The sequence below is a fragment of the Diachasma alloeum genome, unplaced genomic scaffold (assembly GCF_001412515.2).
Source record: "Diachasma alloeum isolate Michigan unplaced genomic scaffold, Dall2.0 Dall_scaffold_00195, whole genome shotgun sequence".
Classification (NCBI taxonomy): domain Eukaryota; kingdom Metazoa; phylum Arthropoda; class Insecta; order Hymenoptera; family Braconidae; genus Diachasma; species Diachasma alloeum.
In genome coordinates, this window is record NW_021680360.1 from 1,451,480 (window position 1) to 1,476,574 (window position 25,095).

Consider the following 25,095-nt stretch of genomic DNA (forward strand, 5'->3'; position numbering starts at 1 on the left):
CACTCATTAAATTTTTTTCATTTCAATATCAGAACATAAGCGCTGATCCCGGTATCTAAAGAATTATGAGTAATAAATAAGAGTATCACATAATTTTGATAATTTTTTTTGCGTCTACGGAACGCTTCCCAAATTCAAAATAATTAAATCAAAGATTTGGGTGTTAAAACTTAAAGGATAAGGCAATGATTGTTTTAATCAGTTTAATTAATTTTAACGTTTAGAATTCCATTTTTAAGTGGATTGATTGAAGAATTGTATTAGTTTTTCTGTTGGCATATTGGAAATAAGGAAGAGGTCTATGGCAGTTGCGTAAATGTCTCCGTTGTTGATCCCAAAATTCACTACAATAGAAATTCTCGAAAGACAATGCTGGCTTATGCGCTGAAAAATTCTGATTTGAATTCAGTAGCGAAGCGGTAAACCGGGTCAAGTCGACTTAGCTCTTCGCTGAGTTTTCGAGGAATATCTCCGAATCTAAGAGAAATAGCGAAATTGTCATTATAACCTTTTTTGTAGAGCGAATTAAAACCTACAAAAAAAGTTATTACACAAACATAACTACCTTTCTTAGATTCCGAGATATTCGTTAAAAACTGACCAATAGTCTAAATCGGCTTAAACCGGTTTACCGCTTCGCTACAGAATTCTATGAAAATTTCTGTAGGAACCATTGGATTTTCGTTTACTTTAAAAATTTGGTAAAAAACTTTGCTTACGCGAATGTACAAAATTACCCGTTAGAAAGAATTTCATCAACGAACCTAGCAAAATCGATAGGAAATTCTAGTCGATTTTTATTGGACTTCTATTGAACAATTCTACAATTCTACAGCTCGTTTTTACATAAAATGTCCAGTCAGAAATATTTTACAGAAGAAATCAGGGGAATTTCATCTTTCAATATAACTTTTTATATTGAGACATTCTGTAGTAATTCTTCGACATGAATTAGCCAAGTTTTTCGACAGTGTCTATTCGCGCGCTCCACGGTAAATTTTACCGTGGATTCAGGGTAGATTCTCACTCACATCTTGTCTGACATCTCTGCTATGAACTCTGGTTTTTAACTCTGACAGGTGAGTTCAAAACCGTATTTCGGCACCCACTCCTGCACTCGGACTCCATTAAACAAATATGAATATAATTGAGAAAACGTTCACACAAAATGTAAAAAAAACTATTTATTTCATCATTTATTGGCGTTTACTCAGCGATTTGTCAACCATTTATTTCATATTTTATTTGCGTTAATCTAGACTGGTATTCGTATTCAACGAATTAATATTTTGAGAAAATTATTTACAAGTCTACTATCTGCATATCACTTATCAATTGATTCGATGTGTCTAGTTTATTGTCTAGATTTAATTTGAGAAGTAAAAGTTGACGGTCCATGATCTCCCATATATCCACGGTAGAAATTACCTTGAATCCACGGGAAAACTTCCCGCATGTCTACGGTCGAAGTTACCGTGGAGCGTGTGAATAGACACTGCCAAGTTTTTTCCACGTCATTTTTCTTTCCTTTTCAGTTCAAGAATCAAACAAAAGAACTTTTGAAAAAAGTTCTGAACAAAAGAAAATTTGAGCCGATGAATTTCCGTAGAAAATATCTCAGTAGAATAAATTGTATAAAAAAATTAAATTTTTATTGCAAAAGAACGTTATAAAAAACCGCTGTTTATGTCAATAGAAATAAATTCCATATAAAAAATCTCAATACAATAAATTGCGTAAAAAAAATATTCTACTGATTTGTCCGATAGAATATTTTCTATTTAACATTTCCATTGCAAAAAACGCGAAGATAAGCTGCGGAATTTTCAAATAGAATAAGCCAAAAGCTAAGAAAAAAATTGAATAGAAAACCGACAAGTTATTCTGTGAATTTCTTCGTATGTGCATCATATTAAACAGCAGCGGAAAAAAAATTCAAACGAAAATTTTCCACCTGACGATAATTTTGCAACAATTGCTCTATCTCAATTGAATCCCATCATAAAGAAATCCCCTGACATGAAAAACTACTTAAAAAACCCTTCGCAGCGCAATCGTTGTATAAGACACCTTCCGATAGTCAACTGGAACATATTCAGTGGAATTCCGAAGCCCCTACCATCGACCACACGTCAAAGTGGGGACGACTTTTTCATAAGAGACGCGTCTATCGAACGAACAGCGCAGCACAAACTACCTCCAGTCTATTTTGACAACGTAAGTAATGATTTTCAGAATATAATCGATTAACTAATTAAGTTGAAGCCTTATAACCCAATGGTATATCATTTCTACGTGAATTGAGATCAAATTTCGTACAAGATAGTCGCTTGACGTTCCCTCTAACCTCAATTCAGCAATGGATGGATAAATGGGGCAAGTGAAGTCAGCTCACAGTTAGTTTTGAGAAAATGACCTAAAATCCTAGGAGAATAACGTAAAAATTCATAAACATTTATTGTAGCCCTTAAATTGTTTGAAAAAACTCCTTCTCAAATGTGTCCCCTCAAATTCCGAGATGTGTATTTATTAAAACTAAATCCGGAGGGAGATTCACTTATAAAGAAAAAATCAGATAAAAAATCTGACGCATTCGCTATAAAACTTTATTGAAATACCTCTAGTTACTCTAATCTCTTTAATCGTTATTTTATCTGTAGATCTCTGAAAATAAATTCTATAAGTTTCTTTTCAGTTTTTTTGTCTCTTATTGAAAAAATTAAAGGAAGAGGAGAGATAAAAATTTAATTCTCGAGGATTATCATGAGGAAATATTAACGGAAAAGATTGCCGAGAGATATTAAAACCCTGTGATTTTTTTAATCATATATTTGCAATGGATATATTTTCTAGGCCGTTTCGTTTTATTAGAGTCACTAGATTTTTTGGCATTTTTTTTCAGATGTTAATTACATTTTGGTATAATTCATCATTTTTGATAGCTTGAATAATTATAAATAATAATTTTTCAATTTGATTGATTACATATAATATTTATTAGGACGGTATTTTTCCGGAGAGTTTCTAGTTGGGGGGCCAAATAAATCTTTTTCCAAGATTCTTGAATAAATCAACTTATAAAAATCCACTGAAAACTTATTGAGTTTCAGTACAAAATTATAAAAAGCTGATAATAAAACTCATAGAATCTCATGGAAATTCCAACATAATTTTATAGCCTGTAATATTATTATCAGTAGAATAACATAATTAAATGTTTAATCCAATTTGATCTATTCGAATTATTGGGATAAAAATAGCATTAATGGAAAAAAAACATCTACTCTATTCCATGTCGATAGAATTTCGTAAAAAGACGTACTCTTAAATTTTTTTCCTGTTTTCATCCCCATTTTTTTTTGAATTTTCAAGAGAATTCAAAATTAATTTACAAAACTGCCAAGAATTTCCTCAAGTTTTCTAGAAAACCGTAGTTTTCTTAAGTTTTTTTTTCGGAAATGAATGAATTTTTAATTTTTTTTTAGAAAATCGGCTTATTTTTTCAAATTTTCTCGGAAAATCTAGAATTTTCTAGAATTCCGAAGATGGCATTGCCCTCCATAACGAAACCCTAGCCGTATCCACGTCAAAAAACTTCAGTCTCTTCATTACTAGATTGTACAGAGCCTAAAGTTTTTCCGTCCAAAAAAATCCCCAATTACGTGAAGAACCAGTTAAAAACCCCCCACCGACAATAACTCCCTTACCTCACAATTTGCACTTTCACCGCTAAATTTTCCCCCAATTTCAAACCAAAAATTGTCATCCTCCTCTTGCATTTCAGTGATCATCATGCCCAACGAGTCGGACCCATTGCCAAAGCAAAAGCGTGCAGCATCATCGAAGTCTCCTCGCAAGAAAACCAGAAAAAGCTACTCTTTCCGAGAGAAAGCAGCGATGATCGCCGCCTTAGCGACTAAACCTCTCACAGCAGTAGCCCGAAAGAACGGTATCAACGAAAAGTTGCTCTACAAATGGAGAAGAAACCACAATTTGATTTTGGAAGCTGCGGCGAGTGAAGTTCTCTCGCAAAAGAAGAAGAACAAGCCAGTAAACGAAGAACTCGAGGAGCACCTGTACAACTGGTTCTTGAAGGCCCAATCAGCTGGGATTCCTGTGAGTGGACCGATCGTGCGAGCAGTGGCACTGGATCTCAACAAACAACTAGGTGGCAAGGAGACGTTCAAAGCTAGTCACGGATGGCTCGACAGGTGGAAGAAGCACAAGAATATTCGATTCCCCCGAGAAAGATCATCACCAGGAACTTGTGCTGCAGAACCTTCCGAATACGAATCCCCAGCGATGATGGAAGAAGAGAATTTCATAAAGACTGAGGAGATGTCTCCACCAGACAGTCCAAAATCAGACGCAGATGATCACAAAGACTTCGTGACGAACTTCGTGACGAATTGGGCACCTAATCCTCCTGAGACAGCAGCAGCTGCTGAAAATTCGGGAACGGAATCTCGTATGAATGAGGAAGCTGTCAGTAATTTTGACGACAATCTAGTAAAAAATGAAAAGGTGTCTCCACCAGGAAGTCCCTGCTCTGACGCAGGTGATGACAGAGACTTCGCAACAGCGTGGCTGCCGATTCATGAGGAAAGGTCTCCAGGTTCTTCCAACTCTGACCCCGACGACCTCGAGGAATTCTCAAAGAAATCAAGGAAGAGCTACTCCTTCCAGGAGAAAGCAGACATCATCAGACTTCTGAAAACGACGCCTGTCTCAGACGTGTCACGAGAGTCTGGCGTTCATTACAGATTGCTGTACAAGTGGATGAGGAATGAGGAGGTGATTTTGGAAGCTGCGAGGAGGGAGGATATGTCGGGGAGAAAGCAGAAGGGGCATAGGAACGAGGAACTCGAGGATCATGTGTACAAGTGGTTCAAGGCAGCACAGTCAGCTGGAATTCAAGTCACTGGGCCGATTATAAAGGCAGTGGCGTTGGATTTAAATAGACAGTTGGGTGGCAAGGAGACGTTCAAAGCTAGCTGTGGGTGGCTCGATAAGTGGAAGAAACTGAAAAAAGTTGTACTTCCTCGACTGCCGGGGAAGTCATCGTCTGATGCACCTGCTGAGGGTTCTTTGGAAGGTGAATCTCCAGAGGTGATAAGAACAGAGGATTCCATAAAGACTGAAGATGTTTCGGAAGATGGGTCTCTCCCAAGCAGTTCCAACATTGATGCAGACGAACACAGAGGGTTCGTAACTGAATGGCTTCCGATGTCTGAAGAGGTGCCTCCCCCAGGCAGTCCAGACTCTGATGGGAACAATCAGAGGGTCGTTCTGAACCGGAAAAGTTACTCTTTTGCGGAAAAAGCCAAGGTTTTGAAAGCTTTGGAGACTGAATCTCACAAAGCTGTAGCAGAGAGGTTCTGCATCAGTGAAAAGTCACTGTACAGGTGGAAGAGAGATCGTGTGATGATTCTCGAGGCTGCGGCGAGAGATGGCACAATGAAAAAGAGCCGGAACAGGCTTGGAAAATACCGAAGCTGCGCTAAAAGTTTGATAGTTGGAGTGGATCCTGAAAGAGAGCTGGGGGATGGGGATTCCAAGGCGTCCGAGGCTAGTTCTGGATGCCTCGATCATTAGAAGAAACATGAAATGTTGGATTTTCACGGAGCTAGAGATTTTCCGGAATTTGAAAATCAACATCTGTTGAGGAGTTCTAAACTCTTTTTTACTAGAGATACTCAGTACCTGACTTTTGTATTTTCCTCGACATGTTGTTGTATTAAATGATTATTAAATTTTAAAGAATTGAAGAAGTGAAATCAGCTTTTTCTTCATCTAGTCTGTAAATTTTCTGCAACGAAAAAATCTTGAAAATACTCTTGAGTTTTTTTTGCGAAGATCTGAAAAACGAAGAGGAATACAAAAATTCTTCAAGTTGCTTTCTTGAAAATCTAATTAAAAAATCTTGTATTTTTGGATAAAAACTCCAAGAGATTTCTATTCGTGTTGTTCAGTCAATTTTCATTTGTTTCTCGTTACAAATATGAGTAAAAAAATGGGAATTTGATGCGGCAGAATTCGGGTAGAAAAAATGCTAACAGAATAATTTGTATAGAGAAATAAAAATCTATTGACTTGTTTCTATTAAACATCGATAAAAAAACATTACGAAAAATTATTTAATTTAGCAGAAGCCAGTAAAAAACAAATAGAATGCCTAAGACCATTCTAATAGTCTTTTAATAATGTTGTTATAGATAGCAAATAAATTTTGTATTAAAGAGAATGTATTTCCTATTGAATTTTTTCATATACCACATAAAAAATTGAGAACTACTGAATTTCTATCAATTGTATCAAAGTTCTATTATAATTCCATTTAATTCTATCATTTTGTACCGCCGATTTTCTATTCAAAATTCTACTATGTACTTCGTCGCATGATTTTTAGTATACATTGGATAAAAAAAAATACATTTCGATAGTTTTGAATCAATTATCCTCTCGAGATTGACAGAAAACTTTCTTCTTTCCTTTTTTTATTTCTCATTACAAAATCTCACAGAATAAATCATAGTACACATCATAGGCAAATATGTGTAGTCATAATCATATAACAACATTCTTGACTTTCTACCATTAAATATCTGTCGCAAAACGCGCGGCAAATTTGCATAATTCCAACTGGCCATCGACGCGAAAAAAAAACTATTTTCTGTAAATTTCTGTAAAATTTTTTCCAAAGAAAAGAAGAATTCCGAAAACGTAATCTCTTCATTGAATGTGATGCTTTTAAAAAATCATAAGTATAACGACTTTTCCGCGTATGAAAATTCTATTTTATGAAAATACTATTTTGTGTTAAATGTCACTAGAAATTTTATAAAGCCCCAAAACATGGTTTTCCAATTGAATGTGTTTTTCAAAAATGTTACAAAAAATTCATAAATGTAGCGACTTTTCCCTGTATGAAAATTCTATTTTATAAAAATACTTTATTCTGTAAAATTGCAGTAGCAATTCTATGAATTCCTAAAACATGGTTTCCCAATTGGATGTGATATTTTTAAAATGTCAAACGAAAAATTCATAAATATAGCGGCTTTCCTATGCCCCCTCCCCCTTTGATTATCAACAATAGGTAAAACTTCAACTCAAAATCTCCCTCCAGTGCAAAAAAACGCACGTGCGCATTATTCTGCAACATCAGTAACAATTGTAGCGCGTGAAACACCTCCGCCGTGCGATTGCAGTAGGAAAAAAATCCCCCCATTTATTGGAAAGAATCCGTGTGACCGTGTGAAGCAATGAGCGACGGCGCGTTCTGATGTGTTCGCTGTGCATACCCGCAAAACTCTGTCACAACTCCGGCCACAAATATGTCGAAATCCGAGAGCCCCGCGACAGATACGATAGACGGAATCTGGCCCTTTCTTCAGAGCGTAAGTTCTAAGACCTCATAAACAATTTTCGCGACGCAATCACCCGATGAATATTGCATTGGGAGCGATTGTAGGTTATGTTGTGGATGAAAAACGTTTGTTTTTGTGAGGAGAACCGGGGATTAGTCGGTTCAAATCCCTCCGCAATGACTGCGAATTGAATTAGCGGGGTGATCATTAAGTGCGGATTAATTAGATTCTGGATCTTTTGATCGAGTGGCTGATGACATGTGTTTGTGCGATGACACGACGCACACTCGGGTCTTCCTCAGGTGTTCAAGTGGTTTTGTGTACGTGGTGGAACCCCAGCGGGGCGGCCTATTGTCACGTTTCCTTCGCAATTAACTCTTCATAGCGGGGGAGGCAATTGGATTTTTTTTATTCTTAGTCTTGATTCATTGTGGATTGAGCCACTGGTTTGTTGACGTCAGCATGACTGTAGAGGATTTTTAATCAAATAGGCGCAATTGTGATGATACAATGCGCGAGATTATTGGAGGATTCGATGTTTGCGGAGAGAGATGGGGAGTGCGATCAGGTGGATTACACGTCTTTGTTTATTTAATTTTACGTATGAACGAAGGCTCCAAAAAATTCTATTGAATTTCTATGAGAATTCTATTGAAAAGTTTAATTTCTTTTTGCGCTAATTCTATGAAATATCGTGCTACTGTTTTTGTATGGATATTTGTTCATAGGAAAAAGTCGGTATCGAATCAAGGGACAATTGACAGCCCCATAGTGGCAGTTATTTAATTCATCTTTAACCGGAAATTTACATTATCAATTATTTTATTGCTACACTCCGTGCTCGCTCCGCTCGCCAACTATCATATATGACCTACGTATGATCCCCATGATCCTTATTCTGACCCTTGTTACCCTTATTTGGACCCTCGATCGGATCCTTAATCTTGTGACCCTTAATCTGACCCCTGTGAGCCATATTTGGGCCATTATTCTATCCTTATGACCCCTAATCTGATTCTCGCCCTAATCTGAATCTATTTTGGCTCTCGTGACCCTTAATCCGACTCTTGTGACCCTTAATCTAACCCTCGCGACCCTTAATCTGACCCCTGTGAGCCCTATTTGGGCCCTTATTCTATCCTTATAACCCCTAATCTGAACATATTTTGGCTCTCGTGACCCTTAATCCGACCCTTGTGACCCTTAATCTAACCCTCGCGACCCTTAATCTGACCCTCATGACCCCTATTCTGAACCTCATGACCCTTATTTTGACCCTCGTGACTTTTATTTCAGCTCTTATGACTTAATTTTGAGTACCTAATTTTTATTACCAAAACTTGATTTGGATTTTTATAATATAGAGAGATTTTTCAATTTCGATGATTATATGTCCCTAGTGGGCCCTATTTGGGCCCTTATTCTATCCTTATAACCCCTAATCTGATCCTCGCCCTAATCTGAACCTATTTTGACTCTCGTGACCCTTAATCCGACCCTTGTGACCCTTAATCTAACCCTCGCGACCCTTAATCTGACCCTCATGACCCCTATTCTGAACCTCATGACCCTTATTTTGACCCTCGTGACTTTTATTTCAGCTCTTATGACTTAATTTTGAGTACCTAATTTTTATTACCAAAACTTGATTTGGATTTTTATAATATAGAGAGATTTTTCAATTTCGATGATTATATGTCCCTAGTGGGCCCTATTTGGGCCCTTATTCTATCCTTATGACCCCTAATCTGATCCTCGCCCTAATCTGAACATATTTTGGCTCTCGTGACCCTTAATCCGACCCTTGTGACCCTTAATCTAACCCTCGCGACCCTTAATCTGACCCTCATGACCCCTATTCTGAACCTCATGACCCTTATTTTGACCCTCGTGACTTTTATTTCAGCTCTTATGACTTAATTTTGAGTACCTAATTTTTATTACCAAAACTTGATTTGGATTTTTATAATATAGAGAGATTTTTCAATTTCGATGATTATATGTCCCTAGTGGGCCCTATTTGGGCCCTTATTCTATCCTTATGACCCCTAATCTGATCCTCGCCCTAATCTGAACCTATTTTGACTCTCGTGACCCTTAATCCGACCCTTGTGACCCTTAATCTAACCCTCGCGACCCTTAATCTGACCCTCATGACCCCTATTCTGAACCTCATGACCCTTATTTTGACCCTCGTGACTTTTATTTCAGCTCTTATGACTTAATTTTGAGTACCTAATTTTTATTACCAAAACTTGATTTGGATTTTTATAATATAGAGAGATTTTTCAATTTCGATGATTATATGTCCCTAGTGGGCCCTATTTGGGCCCTTATTCTATCCTTATAACCCCTAATCTGATCCTCGCCCTAATCTGAACATATTTTGGCTCTCGTGACCCTTAATCCGACCCTTGTAACCCTTAATCTAACCCTCGCGACCCTTATTTTGACCCTCGTGACCTTTATTTCAACTCTTATGACTTAATTTTGAGTACCAAATTTTTATTACCAAAACTTGATTTGGATTTTTATAATATAGAGAGATTTTTCAATTTCTCTTAATATTGAAGAATCCAATGATTGATGACCATCCCTGCTGCCAACGTTGGGGCAATGTTGAATTCAGTGAATCATTGAATTCAATTTTAAATACGTCGTCATAGAAATTCCATTCGGAAGCAAATTGCTGATTTATTAGCAAAAATGTATGGACTATGTAGTGACGAAAGCATTTTTCCACTTGTTTTAGTTCGAAATTCTAACAAATCCTTCCATATTTAGAATTTTACCAAAAATCGATATCATCAGAAAACAAGAACAAAAATAGAATTCGGAGGGCCCCTCGGCGGTGGTGAAGCCCCTCGGGCGATGGTTTTTTATAAGGAAATTATTTTCTTGTGTCTTAATGTTAAAAAAACAAAAAATTGATTGTAATTTTCGAATTAGTTTTATCTTGTTTTGAATTTTTGGGGGATCTCTCGAACTATCCCAGCAAACAGTGTGTCGACAATTTGCCGACTAATTGCCGATGTCCTGTTAAATTTTATATGGCATTGACAAAAATTGTTTTCTGGAATAAAAATGTGTTTTATTTTTCAGATTGAATGGAGGGACCCATGGCTAGCGCTCCTCCTCGTCTTTCACGTTGCGGTTACCATGACTGCCTTAATGACACGAAATCACGCCAACTTCCAAATATTGTTATTCCTCGTACTACGTGAGTTGATGATTTTCTATGTTGCGAGATACTATGAGATAAGATTTCACGTTATCGTTATGTTCTGGTGGTTTCAGTTTTGCTCGTCTACTTCTCGGAGAGTATCAATGAAGTGGCCGCGAGTAATTGGAGGTACTGATAAACAATGTTTGGGAATTTTTCAAAGTTGGAGGATTTTATTTTTGGTTTTTTCCATTGCAGGGTCTTCTCGAGGCAACAGTATTTCGATTCTAAGGGTCTATTTATATCCATCGTATTTTCCGTGCCGATATTGATGAATTGTATGATAATGGTGGTAAGTGAAACTTGATTGAGTAATCATGATAATTTGTTCGTGGGGGAGGGAGTCGAGGAGGAAGTCTCAGAGTAAAATATATCAATCTGCTAATTCTATATATAGAAGATATTTTTTTATAAAAAATGTTATGAATTATTTATTCTATTTATTTATTAAAATACTTAAAAATTATTCAAGTTTTCAAATTACTTCAATTTCTGTGATGAACAGACGGAATATTTCGTAATGGAAGGAGAAATCTGACAGTTTTTTCTATAAAGTCACTGCTTTTGAAGCTATTTCAGAGAGAAGCTGCACCTGAGTTTTTTATGCATAAAAAATGGCAACAGATTTTCTTTTTAGAGAATTTCATAATTTAGAAAAACGTTTTTTCGCCATTTCTTTTACAATGTTACTCATTGGAGAGGTATTTCCGAATGCAGCTGCACTCGAATCTTCTATACATCTACAAAATGTCGAAAGACTTTTTTGACAGAATTTCATAATCTGTATATAATAAAATTGGTTTGACATTTTTTTTATAAATTCGCTACTTCTAGAGTCATTTTCAAAACCAGTTGATGATGAATTACACCAGACAGATTATAAAAAAAATTTTTTGGAGAGAATTTCATTATTTGTTGACAAAAATCACCTGACATTTGACTCTAAACTCATTAATTTTTAAGCCATTCACAAGATCAGACGTTTAGATTTTACGTTTAATCCTCTCTTTCTCCCTAAACATGAAAAAACTTCCCGTTCTAATTATCACCAGAATAAACATTGAAATGGCAACAATAATTAGCAGGAAATAACCGACGATTACAGGTTTTATTTCAAAAGTTCTTTTGCCATGTCTTTCATAATCTTATTAATTTCAGAATTATTTCCGAATCCATCTGCAAGAATATCAAAACACATGAAGAATTTCATGATTTATTAACAAAAATCATTTGACATTTGACTCTAAACTCATTAATTTTGAAGCCATTCACAAGATCAGACGTTTAGATTTTCCATTTAATCCTCTATTTCTCCCTAAACATGAAAAAACTTCCATTTCTAATTATTAACAGAGTAACAATTAAAATGGCAACAGTAACAAACAGGAAATCACCGACGATTTCAGTTTTTTCACCCCTCTTACCCATTCACCGAGTACCTAAAAACTTCCTCTCATCAATAAACATGAACTAAAAGAAACATTTTACGTCATTTGTGGCATCTCACGACGAAGTGTCAATGAAAATATTATTAAAATTCTGCGATACTTGCAGGCAAGTTGGCTATACCAATCCAGTCAATTAATGACTAGTTTGAAGAGGGCACAATTGCGTCAACAGGCGAAAAATCGACAGGGTGAAAGTGACACGACAACACCGAAACTCAAGCCAAAGGCAGAGTGAAAATCATCATCGCAAAATCTAGTCATGTTCATTTACAAGAATAACGATTTCTACGATTAAGTGTTGAATACTAACGTAAGTGGACGAGATAGATCATCGTTTCGATGGGACTTTGAGCGTTAATTCTCGTCTGGTTGTCAAGAGTTTTCAGTAAAAAAGGAGTTCACCAGGATTGCAGATTTTTTCCTCCCTTTTTTTATCGAGAAGTGAGTGAAGGCGATTGGTAGATGAGGAAAACTATGTGACTTATTAATTATTAATCAATCGGCACTATTAGACTGTATATGATGTTTGTACATTTTTTAAAAAGCCTATTGTTGCATAATATTTGTATGATAATCAAAACGTCGAGCTCGTCTTATTTCGAGTAGTCAAAATCTCTGAATGTGATTTTTTCAAATTTTGTTCTCCAAATTTTGGGATTTTGAAGTGAAGTTGTCAAACGTTGTGAGGAAAATTCAGCATTTTAATCATATACATGGATTTATGTTGTAGAGGCCCTAGGGAGGAATGTGGAAGAATTTTTTTTGTAGGAAATTCAATTAATTAACAAAAATATCTTCATAGTTTCTTTTAGAACCACTCGTCATCGAGATATTTTAATATTTAACATGAAAAAGAAATCCTCCAATTGTGAAATGTGAGATCTTTTTTGTAGGAAATCTAATTATTTAGAAAAATGCGATGTTGCCAATTTAAATGACCGACTATCGAGACAGTTGTGTAATTCTTTGATGCGATATCAAAAAATAAAAATGTTAAATATGAAGATATCTCAAGAACGAAAGCTGTTATGAAAATATATCAGAAAGCCTTCTGTCATTCCTTTCTGAGACTTCTCTTTAACGAGCTAATTTAATATTTAACATGAATAGTTTGAAAAGAACTCTTAATTGTACATTTATCTCAAGAACAGGTGATTTTACGAGAAAATGTGAAAAGATTTTTTTTTGTAGCAAATCTAATTCTCTAGAAAGAAAAGTGACATTTCCTATTCAACAACAAAAACTGTAAAAAAAAGAGAATAATTTTATGATGAATTTCTCCAATTATTAATTTATCTTAGGACCGAGTGATTTTCGGGGAAAAATTCCTCCTGAAAAAACTCATCACTGAGATAACTTAATACTCAATAAAAAAATATTTGATAAATTGTGAAGAATCGAGAGATCTGTTACGTATTACCACTTCACTCCTGAATCAAGTGCATGTGTTCCAACGCATTCCTGCGGCTTTTCCATTCTACCAGAACAAACGTGGTCATAAGTAGAGAAGAATCGAACTATTGGGACACAAGAGTGTTCAGCGTACTTACTAATACCGCAGATTTTAATCATTTAACATAATGAAGGAGAAGGATACAAAATCATCACCTGCTATTTTATTAGGATTAGTAAAGTACCCGGGGATACGTCCTCACTTTAACAACGAATTATTGTTCGTCTTCCTCTGATTTTTCTTATCGAATTGATGCAAGTGAAGAGGAATATTGTAATTACCAAGCCATGCTTGCTGAAAAAAAAAATTATGTATACACGAATTTTGTTTTTTTCGTTGTGTTAATTCAATATTCTTGCCTTTTTTATTGTGAAATAAATAAAAAATATTTATGCATAAAATTTTTGTTATTCATTTTTATATTTTATAGAATGGGGAAGATTGAAACACAATTATTAAAGAGTGAAATTGAAATCATGTAGAAAACTGTTGAAGCAATTAATTTTGGAACATCACATTGGAAGAAACCGTCAGAAAGCTCACTTTCAGGGGAATTCATGAAAAATTCGAAATTTTCAATCAAATACAAATATATCCTTTTTCATAAATATATTCTTAAATATCAATATTTACCAGAATTTTTTATTATTTGTCTGGAGATTTTTCAGTTCGATGAACGAAAAGCGTTCGATGAACGCTGTATCTTCGATACAGCTGTAATTGAACGTTGATACGTCCATGGTCTTTCCTTCTTTCTCGAATTTCCTAGAAACTCCTTGCATTCCCTCGAATTTTCTGGAAACTCTTTGAATTCTCTCGAATTTTCCAGGAACGTCCTGAATTTCCCAGAAATTTCCAGAAACTCCTTAAATTTATTCGCAGTTCCAAGAAACTTCTCAACTTGCCTCGAAATGTCTAGAATTTTCTAGAACTCCGATAGATGGCGCTGCACATAAGGACCGTTTTCCAAACTGACCCCCCATATTGAAACCATAGACGTATCCACGTCAAAATCCAAAACTTAAATGTGAACGACTACAAATCTTCCATTCGGAAGCAAAACCTCAACCTCAGTGTCCTTTCGCCCCTTTCCCCTCNCCCCCGCCGGTGAATCCTTCCCCAAAAATCCGCTCCCCTCCAAACCCCGCCGTCATCACTCGCCTTTCAAACGTCCCGCCACTGCCGCTCAGTTGGCGCCCCTGCGTCAGATGACCCACTTCGCAGTGCCCCCTCCCCACGCATTGGCGGCTGGCCCCCGGTGTATGTTTGCGTTCCTCAGTGATCACAAACCACCCCGTAAACTCGTCACCATCATAACCATCAATCAGCCACCCTAAAAATAACCCCACCAAACACCTCGCCTCAGGTCGACTCTCGCACTAGCCCTCCACCCCTCGAATCGGTGGCAGGTGATTTCCCCCGTGAAAATCGCGAACCCCAAGCCCCTTCCCCCAGTGCACACAAAAAATGGAAAACCCCGAGGAGGTGCTCCAAGCCCTGGACGAGTTCCAGAAGCTTCGTCCATCCGAGATCCCGCGTGAGCTGGAGGACTACCTGTGTTTCGTGGCCAAAACAGGTGACCCAGTGTACCAGTGGTCCCTGATAAAGCCCCTGTTCCGCGAGAAGCTCGTCCGCGTGATGACTGACTTCTACGAGAGCTGTCCCACATTGGACCTGGCAGCAAGCCCCAACATCGAGCAGTTCAACTACGACAGCATGAAGGGCAATCTCCTGGAGCTCCTGGAGTCCTTTGCCAATGCCCCCTTCACAGTCCAGCGAATCTGCGAGCTCCTGACATCCCCGAGGAAGGAGTACAACCGAGTGGACAAATTCATGCGAGCAATTGAGAAGAACATCCTGGTGGTGTCGACACGCGAGCCAGGGCCAGCAGCACGTCGAAGTGAGAATGGCGACAGCATGATAAACGGTTCAATGGACGACGAGAGTCCAGCAACCCACCACGAGGTGGAGATGGAGTCCTGGGTGAAGGACTGCACAGCAGACGTCCCCGAGGACGAAACAAAATCCCCCAAGACCAGTGAGGAGGCTGTGATACAGGAGAAGCAGGAGACTCGTACAGACGTAAATAACTTCATCACTAGTGAGACATCAACAGGTACATTAAACTCGACTCACCACGAGCCAACGATGTGTAGTAATCCCCAAAATGTGCCTGATGTATCTGGTATTGTTGGAGACGTTCCAGAAGCTATTATGAATGAGGATACTAGCTCTCAGCCCAGTTTGGACTCGGAGAGTGATGACAGTGAGTTGAGTAACTCGAGAAAACTGACGTTTCAGTCTAGGGATTTTGGGAAGAGTGAGAAGGTCGAGGAGAAGGGGGATGACAAGATTTGTGAGGGGGCTGAGAAGCCTGGGGATGCACGTAAAGCTGGGGAGGAGAGTAAGGTAAATTTCAGTGCTCATCGTCAGCCAGACTTGTCCATTGACGATCCAATTGTTGAGAAGCGAGCCAGGCTGGACGATGAGAGCCCAGTGATAGACTCTGTGGCTGTTTCAGAGTCCTCGGAGACGAGGTCAGCGTCTCCAGAGACGAAGGAAGCTTCCGAGCCCCCGGGGGCGTCTGAGGGGGCTGGGGAGGGAGAGAAAAGTGAGGAGATCAAGGAGACAACTGCAGCTGTTGCAGAACCAGAGGCTCCAGGGGAGCCCACTCCTGAACCTGAGCCTCAAGCTGAGCCTGAGGCAGAACGAGAGGACGAGGTCATTGAGACGGACTTCCAGGAGCTTCCAGAGTACCAGGACAAAACCACAGACTCCACAGAGGCAGCTGTTGATCCTAGTAAAAAGGAGGAGAGTCCCAGTGAGGCTGAGCAGGAGGCGAAACCTATTATAGAGGAGCCTCCCCAGGAGGAGCCTGAGGAGAGGGCTGAGGAGACTGGGGGCGTTGTCATCCAGGAAGCCATGGACGATGATGCCAAGGGTGGAAGCACTTTGGTGCCAGACCCCATTCCCATTGTGGAGGAACCGAAGGAGGAGATTCCTGTTGACAGGGCTGAGGAGACCTCGATAGCTGAGATTATCGAAGCCAAAAGCCCTGTCGAGGAGGGCATTGCTGGGGCTAGTGAGACTGTCATCCCCTCGAGTGTCGTCCCCACGAGTAAGGAGAGCCCTCTCGATGTGGAGGAGCTGTGTGAGCAGCAGACACCTGTGGACGAGGTCTCCATTGCTGAGGGGCCTCAGGAGGAGAGCATGGAGAAGGAGCCTGCTGAGTCCATGGAGGTCGACAGTGAGGATGCCACACCTGTTGTACAGCAGGACGAACCCATGGAGGAGGAGTGCGGGGAACAACTGAAGAGTTAATGTACCAAACTGATATTATTCGTGGAAATGTCATTCTCGCTTTTTCGATGACTTAAATTCTCGTTTTCTGGGGGAATTAGTGACTTGGAGGATCTTTCGTTGAAGGAATTTATTGTCTTGTATGTGGGTGAGGTCATTGTCATGATTTGTGTGTTTTTGGGGGGAAGTGGTAGAATTTTAGGGGGGGGGGGGTAATTGGGTTGTTTGATGGGGATTTTGTCGAGTTACGTCAGGTCGTACTGGATTGTTTGATCATCTTGAATATGAGGGTTTTAGGGGGAAATGCTGAGGGACTTCTTTTCGAGGTGAGAAAATTTTCTACGAGAAGTGTTTCTTGCGGTTTTTTGGGGTCATTGATTATTGAGATTTTTTGATTCGCTGTTTGATGAGGAAGTGAAGAGAAGGAGAGTCCACTAATGTTGGTAGTTATTTCCTTCATAAGAAGGGATTTTGGGAAAAGTGAAGATGCTTTTGAGAGAAAAACAAATTTCCAAGAAGAAGGAGATTGTGACATTTCTTGTTGAAATCACTCGTTGAGATGATTGAATATCCACTTCGAAAAATCACATAATCAGGGGGTCTGTAATAAATTTCGTCAACTGTAGGCGGAATTCCATTAAATGGAAAAGTCCATTAATCTTGGTATCTATGTTATTTCCTTCATAAGGAGCAATTTTGAGAAAAAATGTCAAGACATGCTGCTTTTGAATGAAAAGTAAATTTCTAATATGGAGATTTCTACATTTTTCCCCAAAATCACTCATTGAAATATCAAAGAATCTTATGGATAAATTAATTTCAAGCAAACAATATGTCTTTGAGAGATATTGCTTTCGAAGGAAAAATAAATTCCATTTTTTGAGATTTTTTTTTTATTTAACACTCATTGAAATAATTAAATATCGAATCAGAAAAATCACAAAATCAAGTGTTCTATAATGAATTTCGTCAACTGTGGCAGGAATTCAAGGAAAAGTCTATTAATCTTGGCAATTATGTTATTTGCTTCACCAGGAGCGATTTTGAGAAAAAATATCAAGACATGTTACTTTTGAATAAAAAATAAATTCTCAATAAGATTTCGATATTTTCCCTGAAATCACTCATTCAGATGATTGAATATCCAATTAGAAAAATCAAGAGTTCTATAATAAATGTCGTCAACTGTGGATTCATCTCGAAAACTAATGATTCATTTTGTAAAAATGGCAAGAGACCTATTTCGTAGATGAATTACTTCAAACAAACAATATCTCTTCGTGTGCTCTCCTAAACCGCTAATTATTGAGATAATTTTGTACGTAATAAATGAAAGAAAACTGACAGTTCCTCCGATAAAATTTCCCATCACCACGAGAAATTGTCAGTAAAAAATCAATTTTTCTGAAAAATGTCTAATTGTAAATTGACCTCGGAAAAGGATTGATTATAAAAAATGTCATCAGAACTCCCAGTAGCTACTGAAATTCTCCACAAAAAATCAACTCTACATTTCACCACTTCTCCATTGAATCAATTATTTAATTAGTCGTTTTTCTTTTCGATTAGATGTATTGGGAATTATTTCTCTGAACAATGATTAATTTGACAAGCGCTCCAATAACTGAGATAATGAACCACGATGAAATGTAAATTACAAATTGAAGGCAGATGAAGACTTGTGAGGAGGAAACAGTATCCCAATGTACCATGCCAATTTTCTTCATGAACTTCGTAAATGTTCAAACGTTGATACTTATGATAATATATGGATATATCTTTGAATTATTTTGGTACAATTTTTCATACGAGTAATCGAGATATCAATAGACCCCCTCTCCCTTAATTATAATGATAATGTAAATTTGTATTCTGGCGAAACGTAAATATGAACAACACTGCCTACTCGTCATTAAAATGAGAATATTTAACTGATGTGAATGGACAAATGAGTGAATTCAATGAAATTTTTCGATTCATGTCATGGGATTATTCTGGATTTATCAGGGATAATCAATTGGTAATGATTGATGGTTTCATTGTAAAGATAATCAGCCAAATGTGACAGCATTGTTGATTTTTGCAATTTTCTCGAAAACGAGTGGTTTTAGAGAAAAATGTCAGAATACCTTTTTTGTAGCTGAGGAAATTCTCTACAAAAAGTATCTCGAGACATTTTCCCCTAGAACCACTCATCACCGAGATAATTCCATAATTAACAAGACTCAATAGTGATTCTCGTTTCTTTAGGAAATAATCAACTTTTAATTTAATATTTCGTTCATCAATTGACATCGTTGTGCATGGAATAGAGAATCGTCATACGTATGAAAGGGTGTATCGAAAGAATGAGGAAAATGGACATGAGAATAAAATCGCCAACAGCCATTTGTGACGTGGTACACATTCACCCTAGAGTTAAGTTGGAATTGAAGAAAAATACACGAAAATGAAAAGATTGTAGGACTAAAGGTATGAATAATTTAAGATAGCTGTGTATATTATTTTATAGCAAAATATATGCAACTAATTATGATAAAAAAAACACGTATCTCTCATTTCAATGAAATTTCATTTTTAATAATAAACTGTTATACCTCATACCTCATTTATAAACAAAATTTACAATTCTCCAACAACCTTAAATATTCAACATGTCATGAAGGTACTTGAACACTCAACTGAATGTCTGGTGTTTCACTAATCGTTTGAATATGCCATCTTCAATCTGCATCAGCTCGTTGTAGGTTCCAGTCTCTGCGACTTTTCCCTGATCGAGAACTGCAATGTTATCAGCATTTTTTATTGTGCTCAGTCTGTGGGCTATGGTTAGAACTGTTCGCCCTTGTGTCGCACGCTCCAGGGCCTCTTGGACGTAGCTCTCACTCTCTGCATCTAGGGCACTTGTTGCTTCGTCTAATATCAAGATTTTCGGATTCTGGAGAGGAGAACGGAGGGAATACAATTGATTTTATTCAAGCATGGATAATTTCAATAAATTAAACAATATGGAATTGAACATTCATAATACAACTGAATGATCATCAATTAAAGTTATTATTAAAGACGTATCAGAACAGGAAACATTCAATGTTTGTTTTTTCTATTTATGCAGATTATTTTTTTAATATCGAAAGAACATGTAGATTTCCCGAAAAATATCTAGAGATTTTTTTATCGACAAGCATTTCTTACGAAAACAATCTTTTGGAGGTTTTATTCGTTGTATTATTTTTTCTTCACTGCAAAATTGAAGAAAAAAAAACTTGGAAAATTGTAATTGGAAGAGTAATATCCAGATTTTTAGATTCTGAAGAGGAGAAATCAGGAAATACAATTGAATTTATTCAAGCATGGATAATTTCAATGAATGTTTCAATAAATTAAACAACATGGAATTGAACATAATCTAATACAACTGAATGCTTATCAATTAAAGTTATTATTAAAGACGTATAAGGGCAGGAAATTCATGCAGATTATTTTTCAAATATCGAAGAAACATGTAAAATTGCAGGAAAATGTTTAAAGATTTTTTTATGGAGAGAGACATTTCCTACGATAATAATCTCTTGGCAAAAGTCAGTAGATTTCCATTTTTCTATCCGATTTATTCTGGAGGCTTTGTTCGTTGTATTTTTTTTTCTTCACTACAAAATCGAAGAAAAAAACGTCGAAAATTCTAATTAGAAAAGTCTAATATCAAAATCAGAGTATCAACAATTTCCCAGAGTATCGACAAACACTGACTTTCAGAAATTCACACTTTAAAGTGTGTTCTAGAAGGAATTGAATTGTAATTCAACTTAAAATCCCATTCAGTTCACATAGAAATTAGAACATGAGCACGTCATTTATTGTAATATGAAAATTAAACAGCTCATAAATTGGGACATGATTCTCATCGGTCGTATTGCTTTTTCCAATGACAAAGATCACAAACAATAAATTGAAAAAAGGGATATCGAATTCTGACAGGAAAAAGGGCACAATGAAATGGCATCAACTACCAATTTAATTTAGTACTTTAAATTTTTCTACCTTACAATTTCTGAGTGCCTATATACCCACCTTGATAAGAGCTCGTGCAATAGCAACTCGTTGTCTCTGTCCCCCACTCAGTGTGATTCCCCTCTCCCCCACCACAGTATCCAATCCCTTCGTCATCCTCTGAGTGAACTCCAGGACATTAGCCAGCCTGGCAGCCTCCAAAATCTCCTCCTCACTGGCTTCTTCCCTGCCGTAGCTGATATTCTCCCTAATACTCCCCGAGAACAGCACAGGCTCCTGGGAAACGAAGCCAATCTGCCTCTTCACCCAGACGGGGTCCAACTCCCTCAGGTCATGTCCATCCAGCATCACCCGCCCCGAGTTCGGGTCATACAGCCTCAGGAGTAGAAGAGCAATCGTGGATTTCCCAGAGCCCGAAGGCCCCACGATTGCATTGATCGACGAACTCTTCAAATGAAGAGAAAAATCCTTCAGGATCCAACAGCCCTCCCTCGTGGGGTACGTGAAGTCAATGTGACTGAAGGAGATCTCCCCCGAGAGAGGATGATCCAGGATTACTCCACCGGAGATGGGAATTCTGGGCTGACGATCGATGAACTCGAAGAGTCTGGAGCTGGCCCCCAGAGCTCTATTCAATTCAGTGTAGAAATTGGAAATTCCGTTGATGGAAATCCCTGTGTATCCGGCGTACAGCAAAAACGCTGATAGGTTTCCCACGGTTATTGCTGAGTCTGCCAGCATGACTCCTCCGTAGTAGAGGACTGAGAGGATTATCACGTAGCCTGGGAATGTTGATGGGCGTAATTGAATACTTTTCTATTTCAATGATTTGTGATGTAGTTGATACTTTTTTTATATGATTCAAGATATAGTTGAATATTTCTATTTTTTAATTTTTTTCACCTAAGAATTTTAAGGTAATAATAAATTGAAAAAGTCGTTTTGAGAGAAAAATTCAACAAATTGACAAAATAGAATCCCCAAATAAGCTCATTTATTTATGCTTGTGGAGTTGTGGGCATATTATGTATCTGTGAACCAAAATTGGAGTCAATCGATTGAGAATTGCGTAGTGAGGACACTTTTGAAGATTTCGTCGATAGAAAAACTCTAAACTGAATTTTTAGCTATTTTTGCTTCCGAATCGAAGCATTCTATTCGTCAAATTCAAGATTTTCAGTTTTTTGGATCAAGATAAACAATTTTGGCTTCAGGAGGTCGAATATGCAATTTTTAGACCATCGTTTGACCGACTATTTTCCGACGATAAGGAAAAAAATAATTGTTTAAATCAATCCAAAATTGGATTGAACAATTTTGAAACAATTTTGTGATTTAAAATATTCTTCCCAATGCCATCTTAACTGAGTTTGATCATCAGGGAAAGGTAAAAAATATTAACGTTGGGGCAATGTTAAATTCACTGAATCATTTGATTCAATTTAAAATACATCGTCATAGAAATTTCATTCGGAAGAAAATTGCTAATTTACTAGCAAAAATATATTGACTGTCTTGTGACGAAAGGGAACGAAAGGGAATAAATCTTAAAAACCAAATCGTAAAAAATTAGAGAAATAAAAAACTTTGAAAAGAATAATAATGATGACATGGTAGCAATCCTGTACCTGAGCAACAAGATATTTGTGGATGAATTCTATTTTATGAGAAATATTTTTTGGAAAAATCTAGAACTTCTCAAAAAAAATTATTAAAAATTCTCAAATTTTTAATAAATTTTAAGAATATTCTGGGGTGTCTAGAAAATTCTCGATTATTCTGGGTTTTTTTGAATACTTTAAAGAAATTGGAAAAATAAAAAACCATTTCCATTATCCTCACCGTCGTCATCAATAAATTTGGAAAAATTTTGAAGTCTTCTCGAAAATTTCTCAAAAATTTCGAATTATTGAGGAAATTGGTCGGTATTTTTTAGAGAATTCCAAGGAAGAATTGAATGTAAGGAAAAGGAATTCTTGGAGCAACGCTGTTAGGAATTACAAATAAAATATAAATTATAATACCTGAAAAGCCAGTGAGTCCGAAGAAGACTCCTCTGTACCAGCTCTCGGAGTAACAGAGGGACAGCAAGTCCTCGAGTTTCTTACTGTATCTTGTGATTTCTGTGGACTCTTGGGCGAAGGCCTTCACCGTTCTGATGTTGCTGATGCGCTCCTCGGCTGTGGTGTTGAGGACAGCCAGGCTGTTCTGGACTTCTTTTGAGATTTTTTTGATGAAGCGACCGTAGACTATCGCCAGGCCCACGATCGGGGGGACCATTGCCAGACCCACGAAGGCAAGCTGGGGGGAGACGTAGAACATCATGGAGACTCCCGCTGCTGTCATTATTGAGGAGCGGAGACCGTCTGAGATGTTGCTGGTCACTGCTGAGGAGACTAATTGTGCGTCACCTGGGAATCAAGGGTGAGTGGTGAATATTCGGGGGGAAGAGGTTGAGAGGACTTTTAGGGAGTGAAAAAGGCTCTTGATGGGTTCGGTGACGACACCATGATATGAAGATGAGTTTTTTATCAGATGAATTGGACTTTGAAGGTATGTAAATTCGTTGGAATTCATTTTTTGAATATTATTTTGAATACTGTTTGAATATTGTTTTCTCATAAATCAATAATGGTAATTGTTTGGGGTCTCAGAAGCCTTTGTTTAAATAACTAATGAATTTTTGTGAGGGTAAAAGAGGGCTTATGATGGTTTTGGTGAAGCTACAGGTTTGAAACATGTGCACGGGATGATGTCGACACTTTAATAACAGACAAGTGTATCTGCATGGGAAATTTATAGAACTTAACGTTCGAAAAATATGTGCAGGATGATATGAAGATTAATTTTTTATTATATATAAAAGTATTATTATTATATATCAATGTAAAAGTAAAATTTTTATTATATTTTATTAATATAAAAATTGATGAATTGGACTTTGAAGATATGCAAATTCATTGAATTCATTTTTTCAACAAATCAGTCCTTTTTTGAATATTGTTTTCTTATAAATCAATATAATGGAAATTGTTTCGACCCCCAGAAGCCTAATTTATTTGAAATGATTAATAAATTTAACATAATATTAGCTCTTCGACACCTGAGAATCGGGGGGAAGGGGTTTAAGAGACTTTTTGGGGCTAAAAAAGGGCTCTTGACAGTTCTGGTAACTCCAAAACCCCAAAACAATAAATAATAATATTAATTTAATTGCAAAATTATCCCAAAACAATAAATTCACTCCACAACAACTCTTCGGCTTTAAAAAATAATGAGAAATACCTGTCAACCGTCCCACAAGTTCTCCAGTGCTGACCTTATCGAACATGGCAGTTTCCTGGCTTAAAATCGCCGAATAGGCCTTCTTCCTCAGGGCCTGAGTGATCCTGTGCCCCGAAGTGCTCATGAAATAAATCCTCCCAAAATTGCAGATGCCCCCAACAATGAAGACAGTCAACAGCCCCAGACTCAACTTGTTCAGGTTCTCCCTGGTCTCCTCCTTGTCCTCAGTATAAATGACATCAATGACCTTCCCCAGGCAGAATGGCATGGCCATAGTAACAGTCGAGGAGACGAATAAGAGGCAAATTGCCCCAGTCAGCTTCCACTTCTCTGGTTTCGCCAGGGAGAATAGTCTCTTCAGCTCGGACTTCTTCTGGGCCTTGTCCACAACATTACCCCCTTTCACCGCCTCAATCGTCCTGAACCTCAGCCCCGTCAGGAAGCTCTTGGCCCTCAGAACCCCAGGGCTCGACCGATTCCCACATCTCCAAGAGTGAAAGACACATTTTCGAGTTATTGTTAATCTCGTGGGGTTAAAAATGCCCCCAGATGTCATCAATTTCACCAGCATCGTCATGTTCTCCTCCTTCTTCGCAATTTCTTCATAGAATTCTCATCGATTTTCCACTCGTCATGTAGCGAAAACCCTCGTGTCACGAAGGAATCAGAGAACAATTAAAAATGTATCAGCATTACCTCCATTTTTTTTTGTTTTTATTTTCATTTGGAGTGGGCTCACGTGGTTTTGGGCGAAGTCGTCGATGATTTTTGGATTATGATATTTTTTTATTGACGACTGTCATTATGGGGGTAAATTTAAGAGAGTTTAGTTGGAGAGTGTTAGGTAATTTCTTTTTGGTGAATAGGTTAGGGAGTGCTCACGACACACACTGTGCCAGAATTGCGTACCTGCTATGTTGAGTACCGTAACTGAACAGCTGATTTTTGGAGCCAATGACATGCAGCAGGTTGTGGGTATGTAAATAGAGATTTTGAATGCAGTGA

At 37.5% G+C, this 25,095-nt stretch overlaps 4 protein-coding genes across 5 annotated transcripts; 3 read left to right on the forward strand and 1 right to left on the reverse strand.

Moving 5' to 3' along the window:
• The first annotated feature begins 2,070 nt into the window (after window positions 1-2,070).
• LOC107048644 lies at window positions 2,071-6,241 on the forward strand. The gene is made up of 2 exons (XM_015271930.1): window positions 2,071-2,217; window positions 3,785-6,241. The coding sequence occupies exon 2, from the start codon at window positions 3,793-3,795 to the stop codon at window positions 5,593-5,595; it is 1,803 nt and encodes a 600-aa protein (XP_015127416.1). The 5' UTR covers window positions 2,071-2,217; window positions 3,785-3,792; the 3' UTR covers window positions 5,596-6,241.
• A 915-nt stretch (window positions 6,242-7,156) lies between these two features.
• Window positions 7,157-13,217, forward strand: LOC107048646 (transmembrane protein 18). Of its 2 annotated transcripts, none has more exons than XM_015271933.1 (5): window positions 7,157-7,400; window positions 10,473-10,590; window positions 10,668-10,722; window positions 10,792-10,885; window positions 12,148-13,217. In XM_015271933.1, the coding sequence occupies exons 1-5, from the start codon at window positions 7,338-7,340 to the stop codon at window positions 12,274-12,276; spliced, it is 459 nt and encodes a 152-aa protein (XP_015127419.1). In that variant the 5' UTR covers window positions 7,157-7,337; the 3' UTR covers window positions 12,277-13,217. The 2 variants fall into 2 exon arrangements, with proteins under 2 accessions (XP_015127419.1, XP_015127418.1); XM_015271932.1 differs by lacking the exon at window positions 7,157-7,400 and adding an exon at window positions 7,454-7,938.
• A 1,541-nt stretch (window positions 13,218-14,758) lies between these two features.
• On the forward strand, window positions 14,759-17,022 carry LOC107048654 (serine/threonine-protein phosphatase 4 regulatory subunit 2). The gene has a single exon (XM_015271948.2). The coding sequence runs from the start codon at window positions 14,962-14,964 to the stop codon at window positions 16,813-16,815; it is 1,854 nt and encodes a 617-aa protein (XP_015127434.1). The 5' UTR covers window positions 14,759-14,961; the 3' UTR covers window positions 16,816-17,022.
• Window positions 17,023-19,352: 2,330 nt separating this feature from the next.
• LOC107048653 (ATP-binding cassette sub-family B member 10, mitochondrial) lies at window positions 19,353-24,996 on the reverse strand. Its single transcript, XM_015271947.1, has 4 exons — window positions 24,091-24,996; window positions 22,830-23,216; window positions 20,866-21,587; window positions 19,353-19,732 (listed from the first exon to the last, which is right to left on the reverse strand). The coding sequence occupies exons 1-4, from the start codon at window positions 24,665-24,667 to the stop codon at window positions 19,472-19,474; spliced, it is 1,947 nt and encodes a 648-aa protein (XP_015127433.1). The 5' UTR covers window positions 24,668-24,996; the 3' UTR covers window positions 19,353-19,471.
• Window positions 24,997-25,095: the final 99 nt, after the last annotated feature.